This window comes from Ostrea edulis, chromosome 3 (assembly GCF_947568905.1).
Source record: "Ostrea edulis chromosome 3, xbOstEdul1.1, whole genome shotgun sequence".
Taxonomy (NCBI): domain Eukaryota; kingdom Metazoa; phylum Mollusca; class Bivalvia; order Ostreida; family Ostreidae; genus Ostrea; species Ostrea edulis.
Window position 1 is genome coordinate 92,329,523 of NC_079166.1, and position 21,363 is coordinate 92,350,885.

Consider the following 21,363-nt stretch of genomic DNA (forward strand, 5'->3'; position numbering starts at 1 on the left):
ACAATGGAGAAGCCAAAACCATCCCGGGATGTTTGTCACAAATTTGAGCTGCCAGTTTGCCATTGATATCTACCCTCAATCAATTGAGAGATATAAACACCATATGCAGGTGATAGTGGAATATTGCTACATAGATATGGGAAGTTGACGATGGAGAAGCTGAAATAATCCTGTTTGTCATCAAGTGGAGTTATTAGTTTGCCGTTAATATCTACTTTCAATGAAATATTTAAGTGATAAGTAGAAGTTGACGACTCTGTGGTGTCTTTTATTTGGAGTTCACAGGGATATATCCAATCGATATATGAATGAAAGTCTTTATTGTTAATAGATAAATAAAACGTCGTCGATATACTGTAAACGTATTATATTTGGCGTGTACGATATTTGGCGGAAATCGTTTTTTCAACAAGTTAGCGTAGATTTGATTTAGCGCATTCCTGAATTACTTTAAACATCTAAATTTACGGATGGCATTTAGCGATGTACTTGATTTAGCGGAAGCTGCGTTCCGCCAAAGTCGCTAAATAGAATACACAGCCAAATGTAATCTATTTACAGTATTTAAATGTCGAATTGAAGGCAACAACAAGAATTTTTTCTACTCACATAGAGGTTTTTGAATAAATTCTGCTTCATATAAATATAAAAACAGATCAGCTAATAAAGGAGCACAATTCGTGCCCATGTTAATTCCAACAGATTGTTGGAAGACCTGATCATTAAATACCACGAAGATATTGTCAATGAAGAACTCTAGCATATTTCTTATTTCAATTTCAGACTATTTGTGCGTGGAGTCAGAGTGGTGTTTAACAAAATGATTTTTTGGATGACTGATCACTAGATATGAATATTTCCGTTTTCCACTTTTGTTGAAAAAGCAACTGTCTATGATGTCAAAAAGTCTAATCTTTAATTCATCGTGAGGAATGGTCATGCATAGTGTTGAAAAGTCATACGTTTTGATGTTGTTGATTTGAGAAAAGTTTTGCGATTTAAAGTTTACTAAAAGTTCTTTAGATTTTTTTAGAATCCACATTTGATTTACACCACTTCTGGCATATGTAGTGGTACAGTAAGTTTGAAGTTTCTCCTTCACAACTGTTAATATTACGAAACGCATGGACTATAAAACGATAATCAGTTATGTCCAAGTAGAACGACAGGGAAGAATCATGATCAAACGACTATAATTTTATACAACTTAATGTCATGAAGAAACATAGGTCAGGTGTTATCATAGAAATAATTGCCATGAATTACACCTATGTATCATTGTCTATGGAACAGAACATTGTACGACCTATCTAATTCCCATATGATCTGCATATATTGACACGTTTATCTTTATGTGACATCATTGTACAATGACTGTGCATGAACATACCCCCGCAAGGCACAATCACGATAAGTGATGGACGTATTGGCATGGTAATACCTATGTCTTCTCAGACCTTTTTGCACAGGATATAATTTTGGGACACAAATTCACTCACTCGCTACAAATTCACATATTCTACAACATTAAAATCTCCAGGAGTCCGCTTGACAATCTAGTACATAAGTTCTGACCACACCAGCTCACATTGTAATCATGTGTTCAGCTTTGCCTTCATTTTCTTGCATGTGCCTATGTTCGTAATCGACTCTGGGTTGGGATATGTCCGAAATCTGTATATGAATGGCGGCGGTGTGGGTAAGACAGGGCTCGTGGTTACTGTAATGTGACGTGCATTTTTATTTTCATATTCAATTTCGTCGTTTTGAACTTTTAGAAATGAAATATATGAAAAAAAATATGAGATGAAACAAGGAATAATTTCATTAAAATGATTAGCATAAAAAAATTCACCATTCGGGGATCCTGATGCAGAATAATGCAATGAAAATAATCACAAATATTGAAAATATTTTGCAAAATCAAGGAAACAAAACAAATTGAGAGCCCGGTAATCAGTTACGCAGAGCTTTCAATTCTACCACGGTTATTGCGAGATCAAAGGAATGCCGTATGCATTCTTTTCCAATACACAATACATGATCAAAAGATCATCAGAACATTTATACATATCAAACTTCCACAACATAGATAAAGGTATAGGTGTGAAACGTAATTGCGATTTACTCCATGTGGATTTCACTTCCTTGACCTGATTAGACGCTGTGCGTTGTGTTAAAACATCTGTATGATATGACTCTTCCACGATACCCCCTACTGTTTTTATTCTTCGTCTTTTGCTAAACAAGAATGGAATCGATAACTGATAAATTTAATTTCATAACCGTAAAAATCAAATCAATATGAAAAGTGAAGGTAATGCACAGTGATCAATCTCATAACTCCTACAAGCAATACAAAATAGATAGTTGGACAAACACGGACCCCTAAACACACCAGAGGTGGGATCAGGTGCCTATGTGGTAAACTTTATGAATGAGATACAAATACCTGTCATTCAATATACGTCAATCGCCTGCATTCCGAGATCGATACACAATTAAACGAACATGTAAGATAAGTTAACTCTCGTACAGGTATGTGTAGTTTAGTTGGACTGTGTCATCAGAGCAGGTGATACAATCCATCAACATTAAATAAATGCTTGATTTTTTTAAAGAGGTACCCTACTATTTCACCTTTTTCGTCAGCAAAAACAAAAACCCTGACACATGTGAAATGCATTGCGTTTCGGAAGCTGCAATGACGTCACATAACTGTATAGGTAAACGATCGGCTGTATATTTGTGAGTCGTAGTAGAATAGAAACAAAGTTCTTTTCGAAGATGATGCAGGGTACCCTAGACTTTTATATTTCAAAATAACATATCTCGACCTCAAAGGTTATCCTGCACCATCTACGAAAACACGTACTTTCTTCCTTAAAATAATTAAAGCAAGTTTTTAGAAGACTGTTATATATCTTGTAAAGTCGAAGAAAATTTGAAATCATTATACGGTCCAGTATATGTATAATTCGGTTATAAGAGGCTGTAGAAAATCACAGAATTTCTCCTAGTTGATAAGCCTATATGCAGTGCTAAATATAGTTACTTCTATGGGTCAACTACATGAAAGGTGAAGATAACGATAACGTATAATATATCGTAATATATGGTTATCAAACTTATATTGATGAATATCAGCCGGTTAAAAAATTTGGCAGCTTATGAGCGAATTTTCACCAACGAACCAATATCGGTATTCCCTTATGTGAGTCCTATATCCCCTTTAATCTAACGATTTTAAAAGCAAAACATGAAAGGTGAAGATAACGAACAGTGATCAATCTCATAACTCCTATAAGCAATACACATTAGAGAGTTGGGCAAATACGGACCCCTGGACACATATACCCAAGGAGCACGAACCTTTTTCAAAACATTTTTTTAATGGTTTATTGGGGGTTTGATAAAACATTTTTTCAAAACGTTCTAAAAATGTTTTTAAAACATTTCGTCTTTTTGTAAATTGTGTTAAAAACGTGTAAAAAGCATTTTTATTTTTATTCTTGAAAAGTTTTTCTAATCTGTTTAATGAATTGTTTCAGAAATGTTTTTTAAGCGTTTCATTAAATAGTTCTTCAGTCCCTGATTAAAACTTTTTTTTCAAACGTTTTAAGAATGTTATGTTGGCATTTCTGATAATCATTTTAGAAAATGTTGATATGCCATTTTCTTAAAACAGTCTAAGTACGTTTTCAAAAAATGTCATTAAAATGATATTTTAAATATCTTTATTGAACATTTCAAAAACGTTTTTCAAATCCCTTAGCCAAAATAACTGGAAATTTTCCATTGAAATAAAATTGAAAATCAATTGAAATAGCAGTTATCATTGAAATACCAGTATTTTATCAGTGATTTGCTTTTGGGGCTCATTAGAACAGTTATTTCATGACCATTGAAATACCTGTTTTTGGATAAATGTACTTTCAATACCTTAAATTTACCAGTGAAACACAAGTTTTTCTTAAAACTTGATAATCAATGCTATAAATAAACATTTTTACACCAGTTAATTTCTATTACAGTTTTTCTGTTTTCAATGGTGAAGCATATCTTAGTCTAGTCAATCTAAAAGTTATATAAAAGTTTCCATCCTCTAAACCTTTCATCAGAAATTGATATTGATATAATTGATCACAAATTTTCCCTGAAACAGGGACTTTTGGACCAAGGTCATTTTGGAAAGATCAAGGTCACTCGGAACATATACCTTATGTAAGTAAAAGTTTGTGAAGTTATGAATGAATATTGACACCAAAATAATTACCTACCCCCCCCCCGTAATTTTTAAAAAAAAATCCTAGTTAATAATTCTCAAAAACACGGCACCCCCCCCCCCCTTCATCCTTCATTCAAAATGATGCTGCGTATCAACGTAGTAAACCCCCCCCCCCCCCCAATGCAACGTACTTTAAAATGGGTGGCTCCCCCCTTCCCCGGCCACTCTTTTTTATTTTTGTAGTAGTGAGTGGGAAGATTAGGTAGAGGTTATGAGTATTGGCCCCATGTATTAAGTGACTCTCTCTCTCTCTCTCTCTCTCTCTCTCTCTCTCTCTCTCTCTCTTAAACACACGCTATATGATTTTCAAAGAAGTCGATATCGAGAATATTAAAATCTGGTAGGTCCCCCCTCTGAAAAAACAGTAGATTAAATAGATATCGGTAAATCGGCTGTTTCTTTCGACATGATTCCTGGATGCGCCCTTGATCCTCTCGCTTCTTCAGGATGCTGATCGCGCAGACTCCACATGACGTCATTTAAGGCATTTGAATTGAGTGTTGGACGAGTGAATATATTTGATCAACATGTTTGCAGCGATATATTATACCGATGACAGGAAAATAGAAGTGGTCCATTCTAAGAAGTGAATCGGTTGGAAAATGCAAACAAACATTCACAACTTTCAACTTGTTGTATAGAGACTGTGACAAAATATAGCTAGATCTACTTGATGATGCGAGGGGCGGGAGAGTTGGATTCAGAGACGTGATGTCGACTACGATGTGGGTAAACAAAGGTAAGCATTTCTTTCGTATAAATTTCAAGTGCAATCACATGGGCCTGTCACGAATTTGATCCTTCTCTATATAGACTATACAATAAATTAATAGTGCGGGGGCCTAAATTTTGCAGCCTTTCATGCTTCACCGGCAATGGTGACGTCTCCATATGAGTGAAGTATTCTCGAGAGGGAAGTAAAACAGCGCAGATTTCAATTCACTGCGATGATTTACATGGATGTCGTTAGACGAAAATATCGAGATTAAAGATGTGTTTCTTAATTAGATCTTAGGAGTCGGCAGTTGTATCTGTAAGGGTGTACAATATAAATAACAAACACTAAGCTCTTCGCGATCGAAGCGACAGGAATGTAACCCAATTTTGGCAAAACACAACACGCGGCCCGGTATGATTTAACTAAATATGACAGTGGAAATGTCCCACCTGATTTCTGGAACGACCACGGTAAATAACATTGACAATTTAGATTTATGAAACATCACAATGTGTAATATACATAATATATTTTGAGCAGTTGGGCATGCTGTGGGTAGTTTGAATTATCAAAATCGCAGTACATGTAAATGTAATTTGTAAAATGTAAATACATGACTATAGTACATGTATAGACTAGAAGCTGTAAAACATGTCGACTTGGTACAAAAAAAAAGATATAATATGATACAAAATTTCTTGTCAAAGCTTTTTTAAAATATTGAATTGAGCCTCAATTTGAGGGACATGTTAATCCCTGAATATTCGTTTATCTACAGTGTAGATTACAGTCTTGGATCCAAAGTATTCCTAAAGCTTATATTTTAAATTTTATATAGTTAAACCTCATTATAATGCCCATCGTTTCATTTGCCACCTCACTTTATACCGCCACTGATTTTGAATGAACAATTTTTTCCAAACATAGGACCGTTACATGATTTTATTACTCTATAATATTGACCTGATCTTGCGGAGTTGAACTTTCTCGGACTTATTGTTAAACTTTTAAAGAACAACCCCGAAATAATTGACCCATAACCGATCAGGTCAATTAAACAGAGTAATATGTTTGTACAATTTAAAATAGTGCAAGTGGATTTAGTAAAAACTTACAACTTTTTTGTAGGTGCTGGAAGAAAAGCTTAAAAAAAACAAATTTCAGTGGAAGAACTAAAGAATGAGGTGTTTGAGGTGTTAAGAAGTGCCCCGAATAAACCAGGAGGCTCCAATTACATGAAGGTATGTTTTATTAATAATTTAATTTAGAATTCATTTAATAGGTAGACATGATGTTCAAAGTTAATTAACAAGAGACCATTTTCACAACAAACCACCATTTTTTTTAAACAAAACTTTCAATAGATGTCTGTATCGCTGGTACACTTCCAGATTTTGGCTCTAGCTTCACTGATGAGACCAAATAGGTCGTTATGTACATTTGGTTCAACAAAATTCACACAGATACATCCAACAAGTGGCCTTCAAAATAACAAGGCCCCTTCTTCATTGATCTGATTTGATTGGATTGGAATTTTTATTTTTATTAAAACATTTATAAATACATTTTGCTTTGACATCAATTCTGACATTCTTCTAATATCACAAAATGTGGACATATAGTTTCGCAAAACTCTGTTGGAGTTTCCATTATTTTGAATGTACTTGCGACTTGCATGATACTATTGGGGAAAGCCGATGTACTAAATAAATATTCATGTCCCTCCATGAAAAGATTGTCAATTGATAGCATCTGTTGTTCTTTAACATTTTTTGGTCTACTTTATAGGGTTGTTATAGATAAATATATATAAATGTCAAGCTCCAAAATAAACCCAACAATGTTAGACCTGTATGAAATTTACAGCAAATTTATGATCGTTCCCTCATATATATGTAAACTCTCATTTATTTGTTATCTTTTTTTTAATATAGAAACAAAAGGAAAAGAGGCGGAGGTGCTTGCCTGAAATCCCAGAGGATGACTGATTGTGAGACGTTACAAATTTCTACACTGTGTTTCGGAAATCCCAGAGAACAGAGGATGACTGATTGTGAGACGTTACAAATTTCTACACTGTGTTTCGGAAATCCCAGAGAACAGAGAATGACTTACAAGACTTTAAAAATTCCCCACTATGTTTTTTAAAATCTAATGTTACTGTTATATTTGCCTTTTTTCATATCTAAATAGTAAATATTTTAAACTCTAAATAATATCTTTTGAATCCATATCTCCACAGGACAGTGGTATTTAAATGTCATTTTGCATCCATCGTCATTCCCACATGCTAAAAACAAAAATCAAAGAATAACAGAAAAGAAAAAATTAAACACTAATCAAATAAGATTGAATACAATGCTTCATATAGTTTATTGCAACTTTTGAAAATAGGGATGTTTAAAAAATGATATTTTACCGTTAAAAGTGTCTTATAACAATGTTTTGAACACAGTTCATAATATTGTTTTGAAAACATTTCATAATATTGTTTTGAAAACGTTTTGTTATATTATTATAAAACATCTAATTAAAATGTTTTTAAAATGTTTTCAAACAACGTTTTGAAAATGCTTAAGAGAAACATTTTGAAAACGCTTTTACAAAACGATAAAAAAACGTTTTCGAAAACTGTTTTTCAAAACGTTTCCATTCTGTTTCTAGCGCCATACAAAAAAACGTTTTAAAAACATTTTTAAAAAATGTTTTCACTCTTTTAAAAGAAACGTTTCTAAAATGTTTCTGTAACGTTTCTGTGTTACCTGGGTAGCTAACTAAACAACCCGAGAGGCATATCTGGGGGAATGCATCTAAACATTAATATTACCAATAGACAGCCCTATATCCTGATCAGGTAAACGGAGTTATCCGCAGTCAAAATCAGTGTGCCAAGAACGCCTTAACAATCGGTATGAAACACTTCAGACAGCATTTGATATATACAGCACACGTTGATGCAAAGTATCATATCGACTGTTAAACGTTTAAACATTCTAGTATTTCCAAAGGAAAACATATAAATTGTAGTATAACATATCTTTGAAACATAATTTACAAATTGACTCAAAAGAAACAATCTTAACTACTTATAAAAGGAAATTAATACTATCATTTATGAGAGAATAATTAAAAGCTTTTCAACAATTATGATAGTATACAATATCATTCGAATATCATTCAAACATTGTAAATACACAAATGTCATACGGAACTTCTCGGTGCTATATAATAAACACATTTTCCACTTTGATCGTGGAAGCGTTACGGAACAAATCAAAATTAGTCTTGGGGAAATCACTATTTAATCAACTGCAGATGGTTCAAAGAATTGGAAATAAATACATTTACTACATGAAAGGTTAAGATAACGAACAGAGATCAATCTCATAACTCCTACAAGCAATATAAAATAGATAGTTGGGCAAACATGAACCCCTGGACACACCAGAGATGAGATCAGGTGCCTAGGAGGAGTAAGCATCCCCTGTCGACCAGTCACACCCGCCGTGAGCCCTATATCCCGATCAGGTAAACGGAGTTATCCGTAGTCAAAATCAGTGTGCCAAGAACGGCTTAACAATCGGTATGAAACACATCTGACAGCATTTGATATATATTCTCAAAATGTGTTAGAGCAAGGTGATTTTGGAAATCGAATAACTAACATTTGAAAGATAACGAATATGTAAATGGGGGGAAAGTATTATACTTTTGATTAAACAACAGTATGCAGCAACACCTTACTTGTGTGAAGCCATAAACCAACTACCAGATGTGAAACTCTCTCTAGACTAATAGTCTTCCTGAGGGAAATTTATTTCATAATAGAGGATCTTCAAAATGTTTAAGGCAATAACAACACTTAAGTGAAAACCAAACGGTCTGGATTAGATCGAAGCTAGACGCTGTGATATTCTTTGCTTGAATTACAAAATACAGTTGACAAATATGACAACATACTGTTCGAAGACCTGATCTCCAAATACTTCATGAATTTTGCGAAAGAGAAATTCCATCAAATTTTGCGTAGAATCAGAGTAGTGTTTAACAAAGTAATTTATTTGCATGGTTTATCACAAGATATGCATTCCATTTTTATTGACGAAGCAGCTGCATATGAGGCCAAATCGCCTGGTCTTTATTCATTGCGTGCTATTGTAGTGTAAAGTTTGAAAGGTCGTATAATTGATGTTGTTAATTTGGAAAAGCTCTGGGCTTTAACTATGCTAAATTTGCGTTCGAATGTTTGAAAATCCGCTATTTTCTTCACAGTATTTCAGGTATCTGTTATGGCACAATATATCTGAATTTTTTCCTTGCGAGCAGTTCACTTTTCTGTGAGGAGTACAGATAGGGGCCTGGTAGAACATTTACTGGATCCATCAATTTATCCCTGTAAGGGTTATTGGAATTCAGTATAGGCACGGCACCTCAATTGTTTGTCGTATGTGTAAAACTGAAACGTGATTTTGAAATTTTTGCGATTTCGAAAGGATCTTTCAGTATAAGTTGGGTCAATAGATAGGGAATTAAAGGCTAGCTTTCTAACATATAGTTGTAATAATGGGCTTTTGAAGGTAAAGGCAATCGTGTTACAACCAGGACATATTCCTTGTGTAATTTATTTAGTTTCTTATCATTCCTTCAGATCTACTTATTTACTTCTTTTATCACTCCTTCAAATTTATTCACATGGGTATCCAGGTTGGAATAGGTCCTCAGTGCCCCTGTTTGTCGTAAGAGGCGACGAAATGGGACGGACAGCAAAATCCAAAGCCACCTGTCACAGAAGATGTGTCACGATAAAGATCTCTCAGTGCTCAAAAGGCTGTATGCACCGAGCATAGGCCTACATTTTGCAATTTTTCATCGGAAATGGTGACGTCTCCATACGAGTTTTCTTTTTACAACCAACCCACCATCAAATTTTAGAATGCTTATATATATATATGTATATATATATATATATATATATATATATATATATATATATATATATATGCAAAATCACAATACAAAAGAATTTCTAAGGTGTTTTGAAAATATAGAAATACCACTAAATCTATTGTTATAGCAATAAAAATGATAATAATGATATTAATAATAATAATAATAACAACAACAATATTCAACATATACTCTATCGTGCAAAGTATTGCAACATTTTCATTTTCACGGTTCCTTTCTTTTTATATATTGACAAACTACCCCGTGGGGTTCGAGGTTAAATAGGTCCTAAGTACCATTTGCTTGTCGTAAGAGGCGACTAAATGGGGTTGTCCTTCGGATAAGACCGCAAAATCTGAGGTCCCGTATCGCAACAGGCATGATATGATAAAGATCCCTCCCTGCTCAAAGGCTGTAAGCGCCGAGCATAGGTCTAACTTTTACGGCCTTTCACTGGCAATGGTGACGTCTCTATATGGGTGAAAAATTCTCGAGCGGGTCGTTAAACAATATACAACAAACCTACAAACGGGTGATTTAAATAACTGATAAATACAAGATGGATCACTATAAATAGGTAGACATATCTTCTAACGTTGAATCTACGAACCCCAAACCAAAAGTAGAAAACCCACAGGGCGTTTTACCTTCCTTGTTTTCTCAATTAATCAACATGGGTTCTGAATCGACAATGTTGGTCTGTTGTTTCTGTTGTCTTGTGCTGCCTAGTGTTGTTTTGCAGACATGTGGATTTTTCTCACCATTCTGGATCAAACACAACTTAACAACAGATTGTTTTCTAGGAGTTGTATACAACAAAGACTGCCCGGACGATACCGAAGGTTGTGTAAGAACTTGCCAACAATTGATGATATAAAAAATTAATGTTTATTGTAAGATGAAACTCCAAACATATGCTGCACTTCGGTATAGCATTTGACTTTGATTGTGCATGTGCATATTTGTAGGTGTATGATAAAATTGCGTAAAACTGTTTTTAGATTAAAATTATCTTAATTATGATATATGACCCCAGTAATGAGATTTGTATGGCAGTGCCCTTTACGTACCTCTTAAGGACATCTTTCAAGTATAATTTGATAATATGCTTGCAGTTTCATATATTGCGATCTGACGTTATATTTATATTTCATCTACATGTATTTACTATCTATTAGATTTCTTTGCAGGTTGCAAGTTATACATTTTTATTTCAATGTAGTCCTTTCTATATTCCTCCTAAACGCCCACTTGTCAATATTACACTGTTTTACGAGTATGTCAGGACGTTTATGAGTATTGAATCGATCTTATGGTGTAATTTGATATGATACACAGATTTGCCTGATTTATCATTTAAAGTTAACGCGCATTCACCTTAATAGGATTATTGTCGTTATTCAAATTCTATAGTTTATTAACATACAGTCCATTTATCTTTTGTCATAGAACCAAAATCCATATCATTGCACACATGTAAATTACTGTGGATCATTTACGTTCCCATGAACTACTGACTCTTTGCTATAGGTTTTTAGTAATTTGATTTATATTATTAATATTGCATGGTGAATCAAAATTGGTACCGTATAAGTTGTACATTAACACACGAACTTCACTAACTAGTAAATATGTACATTGACCACAGCAGTTTTGCAGTGTTAGGTACATGTATGCACAATAAACCACAGAGGATCTACCTTTAGTGTCACATGATGACCCTGGGTGTCGACCTTGAGTTCTCAAATTGTACCATTATTGTATTGTTCCAGATTCTGTCACGTAAATTTGTCTTCCAAAACAATGTTTCAACGGGTAACTTTGCGGCGCTTTTGAGTATCGACCTTGCTTTTTAATTCATACCATTGTTGAATGTTTTCACGCATTTCTGTCTTTTAAACAGCAATTGAAGCACAAAAGTCTAACTTCGTTTCGGTTTTGAGTTTTCAAATCATGTCATTATTCCATTGTTCTGGACTCTTGCACGTCATTTTTGTATTCCTAAACAGTGATTCAATCAAATATAATTTAGTGGTACATGTGTAAAACTTATACGGTACCCATTTTGTTGCACCAGATGCGCATTTCGACAAATAATATCTCTTCAGTGATGCTCAACCGAAATGTTTGAAATCCGAAATAACAATGAAGTTTTAGAACTATTATAGGTAAAAACAATGTACCAAAAAAAGTGGAGTCAAATTCGTTTAAGGATAAGAGCTATGTGTGAGGGAGATAATCCTTAATTTTGAAATGAATTTCTAAATTTCATAACAGCAATTAAATATACATCCGTATTTTTAAGCTAGTAGCGAAGTACTTAGATACTGGGCTGTAGAGACCCTCGGGGACTAACCGTCTACCAGCAGAGACCTCGACTACTCCTAAATCAATGCGTGACTTATTTTATCGGGCTAACGGCGGGTCTGGCCGATTAGCAGGGTATGGTCACTCCTCCTAGACACTCGATCTCACTTTCGATACATACAGGATTCCGTGTTTGTCCAACTCTCTATTTTGTTCTCCTTATAGGAGTTTATGAGATTGATTACTGTTCATTATTTTCATCTTTCGTGACCTTATATATCATGTGCCTTACTATTCATACATTCTAAAGCTCCTGTCCTAAATCTTTACAGTGCAATTGCAAGAATAGTTGATTTATTTTAGAAATGCTGTAAACTGTTAAGATTTGTCTAAACGTATCAAACATTATCATACGTGGGTATATTGTTTACAAACTATCTTTGATAACAGTAGAACAGTAAAGTTTTATGTTTATGGAAGATTAAGATTAAGATTACTTCCAAATAACAGTATTAATGTATCTATTGTAGTGTTATCTAATAACTTGTACAACGTGAATTATTGGTTTAATGCTAGATGAAAGGTCAAACATTTACGTTCATCATCGACTTGTATGATTTATAAACAACGTCAGGGGCCTTATTTGTATATTGTATCCATCCCAAGCCTCCTTTTAACACGTGGTGTGAAAGAAACAATGGCATATATAAGTTTTGACAACGAGTTGAGTAGTTAGTTTGTCATCAATATCTATTTTCAAAATATTCACGTATGAAGCAGAAGTGGACGACTCTGTGGTGTCCTTTATTTCGAGCTCACAGGGAAACATATAATCGATATATGAATGAAAATTATTATTATTAACATAAAAATAGAAATTCGTCAATCTATCTAAATATTTCATTGAAAGCCACGGCAATGTTTGTCTTTTCACGTAGACGTTTATGAATAAATTCTGCTTCATAAGACCATAAAAGCAGACCAGCAATTCGTGTCCATAGGAATCCCAACAGACTGTTGGAAGACCTGGTCACCAAAGACATGTAAGGTATCAGGGGGGCGTGGTTTCTCAAGAGAGGGGGTGAGTTGTCTTGAAGAGGGGGCGAGTTGTCTTGGAAACAAGTTGTCATGATACTGTCTCTTTTAAATTTCCACGCTAAAAAGCATTAACTAATAAGGCTCAAATATTAGAATATTCCCCATATGATACAAACATATTTATATATTGTGACTTAACGATTCATTGTGACGTCAAATGTGTTAGGTGTTTTTCTATAGTGCATTTTAAATATTAGCATAATCTACATTTAATTCGTGTTCTTTTTACTATTACTGATACGACATCCATGTTTGTAATATATTAAACCATTTGTGTATCTATCATTAGGTCTTGGTTCAGCTGCCCTCGGACTACAGGCTACGGCGTTTACTATCATTGCCCTAACAACAGTAATCTCCATCTGTTTCATCTGCTGTAACAACGATGATGAGGACGATGACGATGATGTTGGGTGTTGTGCAAAATTTGGCGTCTGTTTGATATGCCTATATCCTGTCGCAGGTGTGATTTTGTTTTGTTTTCAAGAGTGTGACTTCTTTCCACAATCATATATGTTCTGCCATTTAGCATTACCAGTTAAGCACTGTCCTTCATCCTTTTCGTGATTAGACAAACATTATGTATGATTCTCAGGTTGCTAGTTTTGTTTTAAAAAACATGGTAACGTCACAAGAAATTGCACCTTTCCCTTCCAACTAACACGAACTATTATGACAAAGAATATAAATAATACCGCAATGAAAACGTGAATATGATGAACAGTGATCAATCTCAGAATACACCCTTAAAATACAAAATTAAAAGTAGGGCAAACAGGGATACGTGGACACATAAGGTATTTTGTCCTAGTGTTTCAAAGAATATAAAGATATGAAGAGGGTCAAAATAGTGAATAATTACCTAAAGATAGTATACTTTAAAATTACGAGAAGGGCAAACAGACTCCTGGACATATCTAAATCGAGAAAACAGCTTTTGCCTTGATCAAGTGATTAAAACATGAATTTATTCATGAGTTGTTATTTTCACTTTATGTATCCTACTCCAGGTATTATTGGATTCGCCGGCTGTATGGTGGTAGTCGCTGATTATGGAGACCATGATAAAGGCTGGTCTTTCTATCTTTGTTTGGTGGCGTCTTGTTACGTTATCCTTGAGGTATGTGTTCTTACGATGATTAACAGTTTTTTTTAAGCTTTTAATTAGAGGTCAATGGAATTTGGAATTGTGATGATAATATCTGTTAATATTTGTGTTGTTTTGTTTCGCTTATGGAAATTCGGATGCATATTTCATTATGATATCATTAGCCCTAAGGTGAGAGAAAATTAGTCTGCAATGAAAAGATGAAGAAAACGAACAATTATCGATTTCATAATTACTATCGTTAATACAAATTTACAGATAGGGAAAACACAGGTCCCTCGACACATCAGGGGTGGGATCAGATGTCTAGGAGGAATGAAATGTGAATATAACGGACAGTGGTCAATCTCATAACTCCTATAAGCAATATAAAATAGGGAATTGGGTAAACACGGGCCCCTGGATATATTGGGCGTTCCGATGAACCGGTCAGACCCACTGTGGACCCTATATATTGAACCTGTCATTGGGTCAAATGTTGACTGGCATGTTCCATACCAATTGTTAGGCCGTTCTTTACACATTGATTTTGACTGCGGATTACTCCGTATACCTGATCGAGATATATAAATCACATCAGGTGTGGCTGGTCGACAGTAGATACTTTCTCCTCCTAAGCACCTAACCCCACCTCTGGTCCGGGGGTCCGTGTTTGCTCAATTCTTAATTTTGAATTCCTTCGGAGTTATGATATTGGCCACTGTTCGTTATCTTCATCTTTTCATGTACATACTGCCATAAGTGTCTAAAACAATTTATATAAATCAAACCAAATTTGTGTGAAGTAGACCAGCTGCTTTAATTATGGTAAAGTCAATGCATTCCATGGGGGTCATTTTCATGGGTTTCGGAGGTAGCCGTGTCCATGTAATTTAAATATCTACGAAATACACAACTTATGTGATGGTTTCATATACCTAAACCGTTTATGTGGCCTGTAATGTTGCAAACAGGATCGATGTATAAAACGCGACAATCGACAAAGATTGCTTTCCCCAAATCAAAATGATCTGTTCCTAAGTGTTGTATGGAACAATGTATAAAGGAGGTTCGCATCAACTGAATTGACATTTCAAATGGTACGGGTGAAGGTACACTGTGAATAATGTCATGGACCCTACAAATGATATGAAATTGAGAAACGAGGGGGCACACGGATCTTGGAAAGGTTTGGGGGTCATCATGCGCCTTTGATGTATAAACAGTCCTCTTAATCAGTCACATCCGCCGTGAGCTCTTTTTCCTCTCAAGGAGACGGAGTTATGGAATCCAAGGCTTACATTCGTCTCAATCAACAAGTAGGTGTTTCTTTTTAGCGTAGTGGGCAACACATACTCCTCTCCTTTCTGTGACTGTGGCTGAATTCCGTCATCGACAATGATCATATTTAAGGTGTCATTGGTAATCGGTAATAATACTAATAATAACATTCATTAATATAGCGCCTTATATAACTATAAATATCCACTCTAAGCGCTGCACACAATAAAAATGATACATGTTATAAAAGTAGTAAAAGGAAGTTACAATAACATTAAGACATGATAATATTAAAACACTAATCGGTGATAGTTTTCTCCAAAGGACTCTGATTTCGTCTTTAACGATCTCATTCATGTACAGAGGGGGTACGCAAATTTGTAATGATCTTGGTTTTACCGACGAAGACCAAAATCGACATTTATTATCATGTGTATGCGGGGAGTGATAGCTACTAAAATTGAATTATAACAAATCAAACATGCAAATCAAACTATTCTAAGTTGAATTCTTTAATTTCAGATGATTTTCTGCTGCTGTGTTTTATGTAAGGCAGCAAAGGAAGGTAACAGCGACACGGAGGGTGGACAAGGGAATGTTGGCTATGTTGGAGATGAGGTCCAGCATTACGGGACCAGATATGATGGGCAGTCTGTAACTTCTCCCAGTGGTGGAGGAATGATAGTGGGTCAGATTATGGAACACCAACATGTGGCTCTTACTGGGACTGGGTCACTCATAGTGAGGAAGCTGCAGATTGCAAGAGTGTTCCGTATCAGCTGACATGCATTTATAACTTGCTTAATGCATCGCATCAATATATGTATTTGCTTTCAGGATATATTTTGAACAAAGATGTGTTTCAAACATAAAAACTGAAGTATATTGCCTTATGAAAGAATTACTTGTAATTAAATTTTCATAACATCTGATTTTCTGAATTCTTTATTTTCGTCTATTCGAAGAAACATCACTTCGTAAAATTTTTAAAGGCGTATCCCCCTAATAGTTCTACAACATATTGCCCAGCATTTGTGAATTGCCTATGCTTATCAACATTTCCTTTTGTTGTCATAGATAGAATATAAGCTTCTTACTATATGGTTTAAAATTCAATAAGTAAAAACACAAAAGTGCATTGCTCAACATACAATATTAGGAGGGAATATAGTTTGCGTGTGATGGAATTAAGAAAAAAGGCCAAGGAAACTGATGAAGAATAAAGAGAAAAAAAAAGGTCGAGGAAACTGAAGAAAAATATAGCCAAAAAAAGGCCAAGGAAACTGAAGAAGACTATAGAGAATAAGGCCAAGGAAACTGAAAAAGAATATAGAGCGTTTCTTCTTACCTTATTTTGTTCACAGATAAAGATTAACCTTCTAACAGGGTTACTTCCAGGAATTTTATGAATTAAGATTTAACTGATAGATTGTCAAATATGTTTCCGAGAATAATTCTTAAGCATCGTTAAAATTACTTTGGTAAGTTTCATGTAAAAGTTCACTCTTCATTTGTTTTACGGGTATCTCGAGCATTTGAACAGTAAAGTTAAAAAAATTCTTTCAAATGAAGTTTATAGCTTAAGAATGTATATTTGTATCACTTCAAAAACATATTTTTAACATAGATAATTTCCATAGTAAGACAGTAGATATATGTTTATAAATCAGTGTCATTGTACATTCTAAATGGTCATAATTAATATAACTATTCCTAGTTGTTTGTAATTATAAAATGTTTATATAAGACTAATTCACCTTTTCTGATTGTACATATTTTATTTGATCAATTCATGCTAATTAACATAAAAATCATAAGAAACCTAAAGCAAAACATTCACAGTTCCTTCCGTGTTATGTCAGTTGACTGTTGCTGCCTAGTTTGGTGTTGCAGTTTTTTTATCTTTGTTTTGGAATAAACAAAACAAAAATTTGTGTCGATGAGTCCTCTATAACATACACTGTCCAGATGATACTGAACGGGTTGTAAACCTTTGTCGATGAATCCTCTACAACATACACTGGCCAGATGATACTGAACGGGCTGTAAACCTTCGTCGATGAATCCTCTACAACATACACTGCCCAGATGATACTGAACGGGCTGTAAACCTTCGTCGATGAACACTGACATGGAATGAAAAGATTCTGAAATACTATAATTTTGAGCTTAATCAGATGCATCAGATGTGTCTTTTAGCATGATTTGTGTTCTACATTCATGAAACATCTGATGTGTCTTTTAGCATGATTTGTGTTCTAGATTCATGAAACATCTGATCTCTGATGTGAATGAATATATTCCTGTGTGGAACTACAAGTATACGCTGAGTGTATGTAAAACTTAGACGGTACCAATTCCGATGCACCAGATGCGCATTTCGATAAATGTCTCTTCAGTGATGATCAAACTTTTGTATACATGTATATCACGAATTAGCTCCTCGAAGATCATAACTATAAAGTAATATGATAAATGAAAAGATGAAGGTACCGAACAGTGATCAATCTCGTCATTCCTATACAGAATACAAAATTAGGAGTAAAACAAACATCAACCCAGGAAACACCTATGGTCGGATCATGTGCCTTGTTGGAATACGTAATACCCTGTCGACCGATCAAACCCACCTTGAATCCCATATATTGATCAGATTAAAATATATTCCATTTCACGACAAGTCCAAGGATCATATCTAAACCACTAATCGTTGCAAATGAACTGAACAAGCTTATCATACTGTTTATCAAGTCAGGTTTATCTCAGAGATAACAGGGTAAAACAGGAAATGTTCTTCCACAGAATGTTGAAGAAATGAACTTAAAATTGTCTACACATATAACGAAATTTGAAGTTCTTGAAAAGGAGACAGAAAGAGTGGAAACTGAAAGAGACATATTGTCTTCTAAAGACTTGGAAGATCTTACACTTGAAAATGATTTAATGAGTAATTCAGTTGCAAAGAAAAGAAGAGAAAAAGATTTTTTTTGTTTCCGAAATTACCAAGATCAAAGCAACTAATCAAAGCCTAGGCATGTCAGTAAGTGATGCTGAGACAGAAGTAGAAAAATTAAAGACTGAGTTACAAGAGAACACTATTGTCCAAGACGAAAGTGAAAACTTGTTACAGCAAAGCTTGACAGAATCCAAATCTCAGTTTGAAGATAATGTGAAGTTGAATGAGATGTTTTCAATTCTACAGTCAGAGCTAATCACCACTAAAACAGAAAATCAAGATAAAGAAAAACAACGCTCATTTCTTACTGAAAGCACATTATTTCTAGAGACTGAATTAAAAAACCTAGAATCAACAGAAATTGAACTGAGAGATAAGTTAAAGACATTTCAAGACGAAATAGATGCCAGACTAGTTTTAGTGGAAGAAAAGCTGATTTCTCTAAATGACAAAAAGAAAACATTAATCGACAAGAAAGACCCATTTATAGACAAGCTGTCTCTGACAGAATCACAAATGTGTGTTCTGCAGGCTGAAGTTGAGGATTTACAGATGCAGAATGTTGTTGAAAAAGAACTTGTATTGAAACATATCAAAGAACTTCATTGCACAAGTGACAGGCTGCGACATTTGGAAGAAAGTGCCTGTGCTTTAGAATATTCTTTTAAGAACCAACGTAGTTTGCTTCAGACAAAAGAGGAAACAATTGTAGAACTTAATGAATCAAAAACAATATCAGAAACACAAATGGTGAATTTTCTGAAAGAATTACAAGATATGAAGTCAGAGCATGCAGAAAAAATTAATAATTCAGAAATTCTAATAAACTCTCTGATGTCTGATATCAACTGTCTAAGGGAGGGAAAAGAGAGGTTGGATAATCAGAACCAGGCTCTAACGAGCAATTTCCAATCTCAAGTTGAAAAAAATAGAGAACTACAAAAGAAAGTATAGCAACGTGATCAAGAAATCACTGTCTTGATGGAACATTCTCAAGAACTAGAAAACCGTTGCTTTGAGATAACTGAAGTTATTACGAAAGTGAGATCGGATGAGAATAAGAACAAATAAAAAAAAAAAACATGATGAAATGGTTAAAAGAACACTAAAATAAAATGCCCTGAGGGAGATCTTAAGAAACTAATGCTCGACTTGGAAAGTAAAGATAAACAACTAGATAAGATCAATTCAGATTTAGTATCAACAAATGAAGCTTGTAGAAGTACAACAGATAGATTGCAACAAACATGCAATAACATGCGAGGAAAATACATCAACGAGCAAAACAGATGTAGTGAATTTCAAACTAGAGTAACAGAGGTAGAGACTGAGGTAAAGACCAAGGATGTACTCATAGAAGAGTTAAGACAGTTACACAAACAAAACCGACTTGAAATTGACACTGAAGAAGGTAAATGAAGAAGTTAATGTCCTGGAAAATGAATTAAAGCAACAGAAAATTAATTATCATCAAATGGTTTCTGAAAAAGAACAGGAGAAGGGCATCAATGTTGCGCTGTTCAAAGTATTAGAAGAAGAAATTGAAATGCTGAATGAAACTAACCAAAAGCATAGAATGATTATAACAAAACTGCAGGTGCATAGTAAGACAAAGTCTAAAGAAATCCATGATTTAGAAATGATGATAAAGAAATTAGATATGAATTTAGAGAGTAAAATCAGAATAGAGGTGGAAAATGGAAAAGAAGATACGGCAAATGCAAAGGAGAAACTGAGGAAAGACATTCTAGAATGTAAAGAAATGCTACAGGATAGGGATGTTAAGCTGTCGGAATTAGAATTTAAATGTAATGAGTTGAATAAAAGCAACCAAGAGCTTGAATGCAATTATTCTTCTTTGGAATGTAACATGAAAGATGCAGAAGAAATGCGTATTAAAGAAATACAATCCATGGAGGAAAGGTTAAAAAATTCATCCAGGGATTTTGAAGACATGTCTGAAAAGAATAGAATGCTAAATGAAGAGTTATTGTGTGCTAAACAGGAGTGCCAGTCTCTTAGTGTAGAGATGGATAGTCTTCAATTGAAGCTTGACACTTTTATACACGAGAAGAATGAGCTTTTACAAGAAAATAATGATTTAGAAGTGTCGAACAGAGAATTGATCAAGGCAAGAGAAGAATTGACATCAGTCCAAGAAGATTTCGAGAATTTAGTGGGAGAAAAAACGATGTTGATGAAGGAATTGAAAGAATTGCAGACCAAACTTGTGACTGAAACAGAACTTCTCAACAAAGATGTTGAAGAAAAAGAAGTGTCTTTATCAACTTTAAATCGTCCGGTGGAATCATTAACTCTAATCAATACTGAACTAGAAAATGAGACTTTGTGCTTGAAAGATGCGGTAAACGAATTGCAAAGTGCGAGTAAGAGAAATGAAGAACTTAGCATTGCGTTTAAAACAAAAGAAGATGTGTTTGATCAAAAAATTGAAATGCTGATACTACAGAATGAAGATTACGTTGAAAAATTCCAAGATTTAGATTCCTTGCTTATGAATGAAAGCCAGAAGAATACTGGTCTTAAAAATCAACTCCAAGAAAGCATAATAAAACTGAATTATATGGAGTTGTTTAGAAAAGGAATATGCTGAATTGAAAATATGTTTTCAAGAAAAGAATGATCAGTACGAGAATTGTCTGAATAAGGCAGGGGCTGTC

The 21,363-nt window shown here is 34.3% G+C and overlaps 2 protein-coding genes across 2 annotated transcripts; both read left to right on the plus strand.

Moving 5' to 3' along the window:
• The first annotated feature begins 10,591 nt into the window (after positions 1 to 10,591).
• Positions 10,592 to 16,658, plus strand: LOC130046624 (uncharacterized). Its single transcript, XM_056159437.1, has 4 exons — positions 10,592 to 10,795; positions 13,648 to 13,821; positions 14,369 to 14,478; positions 16,249 to 16,658. The coding sequence occupies exons 1-4, from the start codon at positions 10,627 to 10,629 to the stop codon at positions 16,507 to 16,509; spliced, it is 714 nt and encodes a 237-aa protein (XP_056015412.1). The 5' UTR covers positions 10,592 to 10,626; the 3' UTR covers positions 16,510 to 16,658.
• Positions 16,659 to 20,156: 3,498 nt separating this feature from the next.
• On the plus strand, positions 20,157 to 21,296 carry LOC130053685 (polyamine-modulated factor 1-binding protein 1-like). Its single transcript, XM_056161083.1, has one exon. It carries the CDS (start codon positions 20,157 to 20,159, stop codon positions 21,294 to 21,296), a length of 1,140 nt encoding a protein of 379 aa, XP_056017058.1.
• Positions 21,297 to 21,363: the final 67 nt, after the last annotated feature.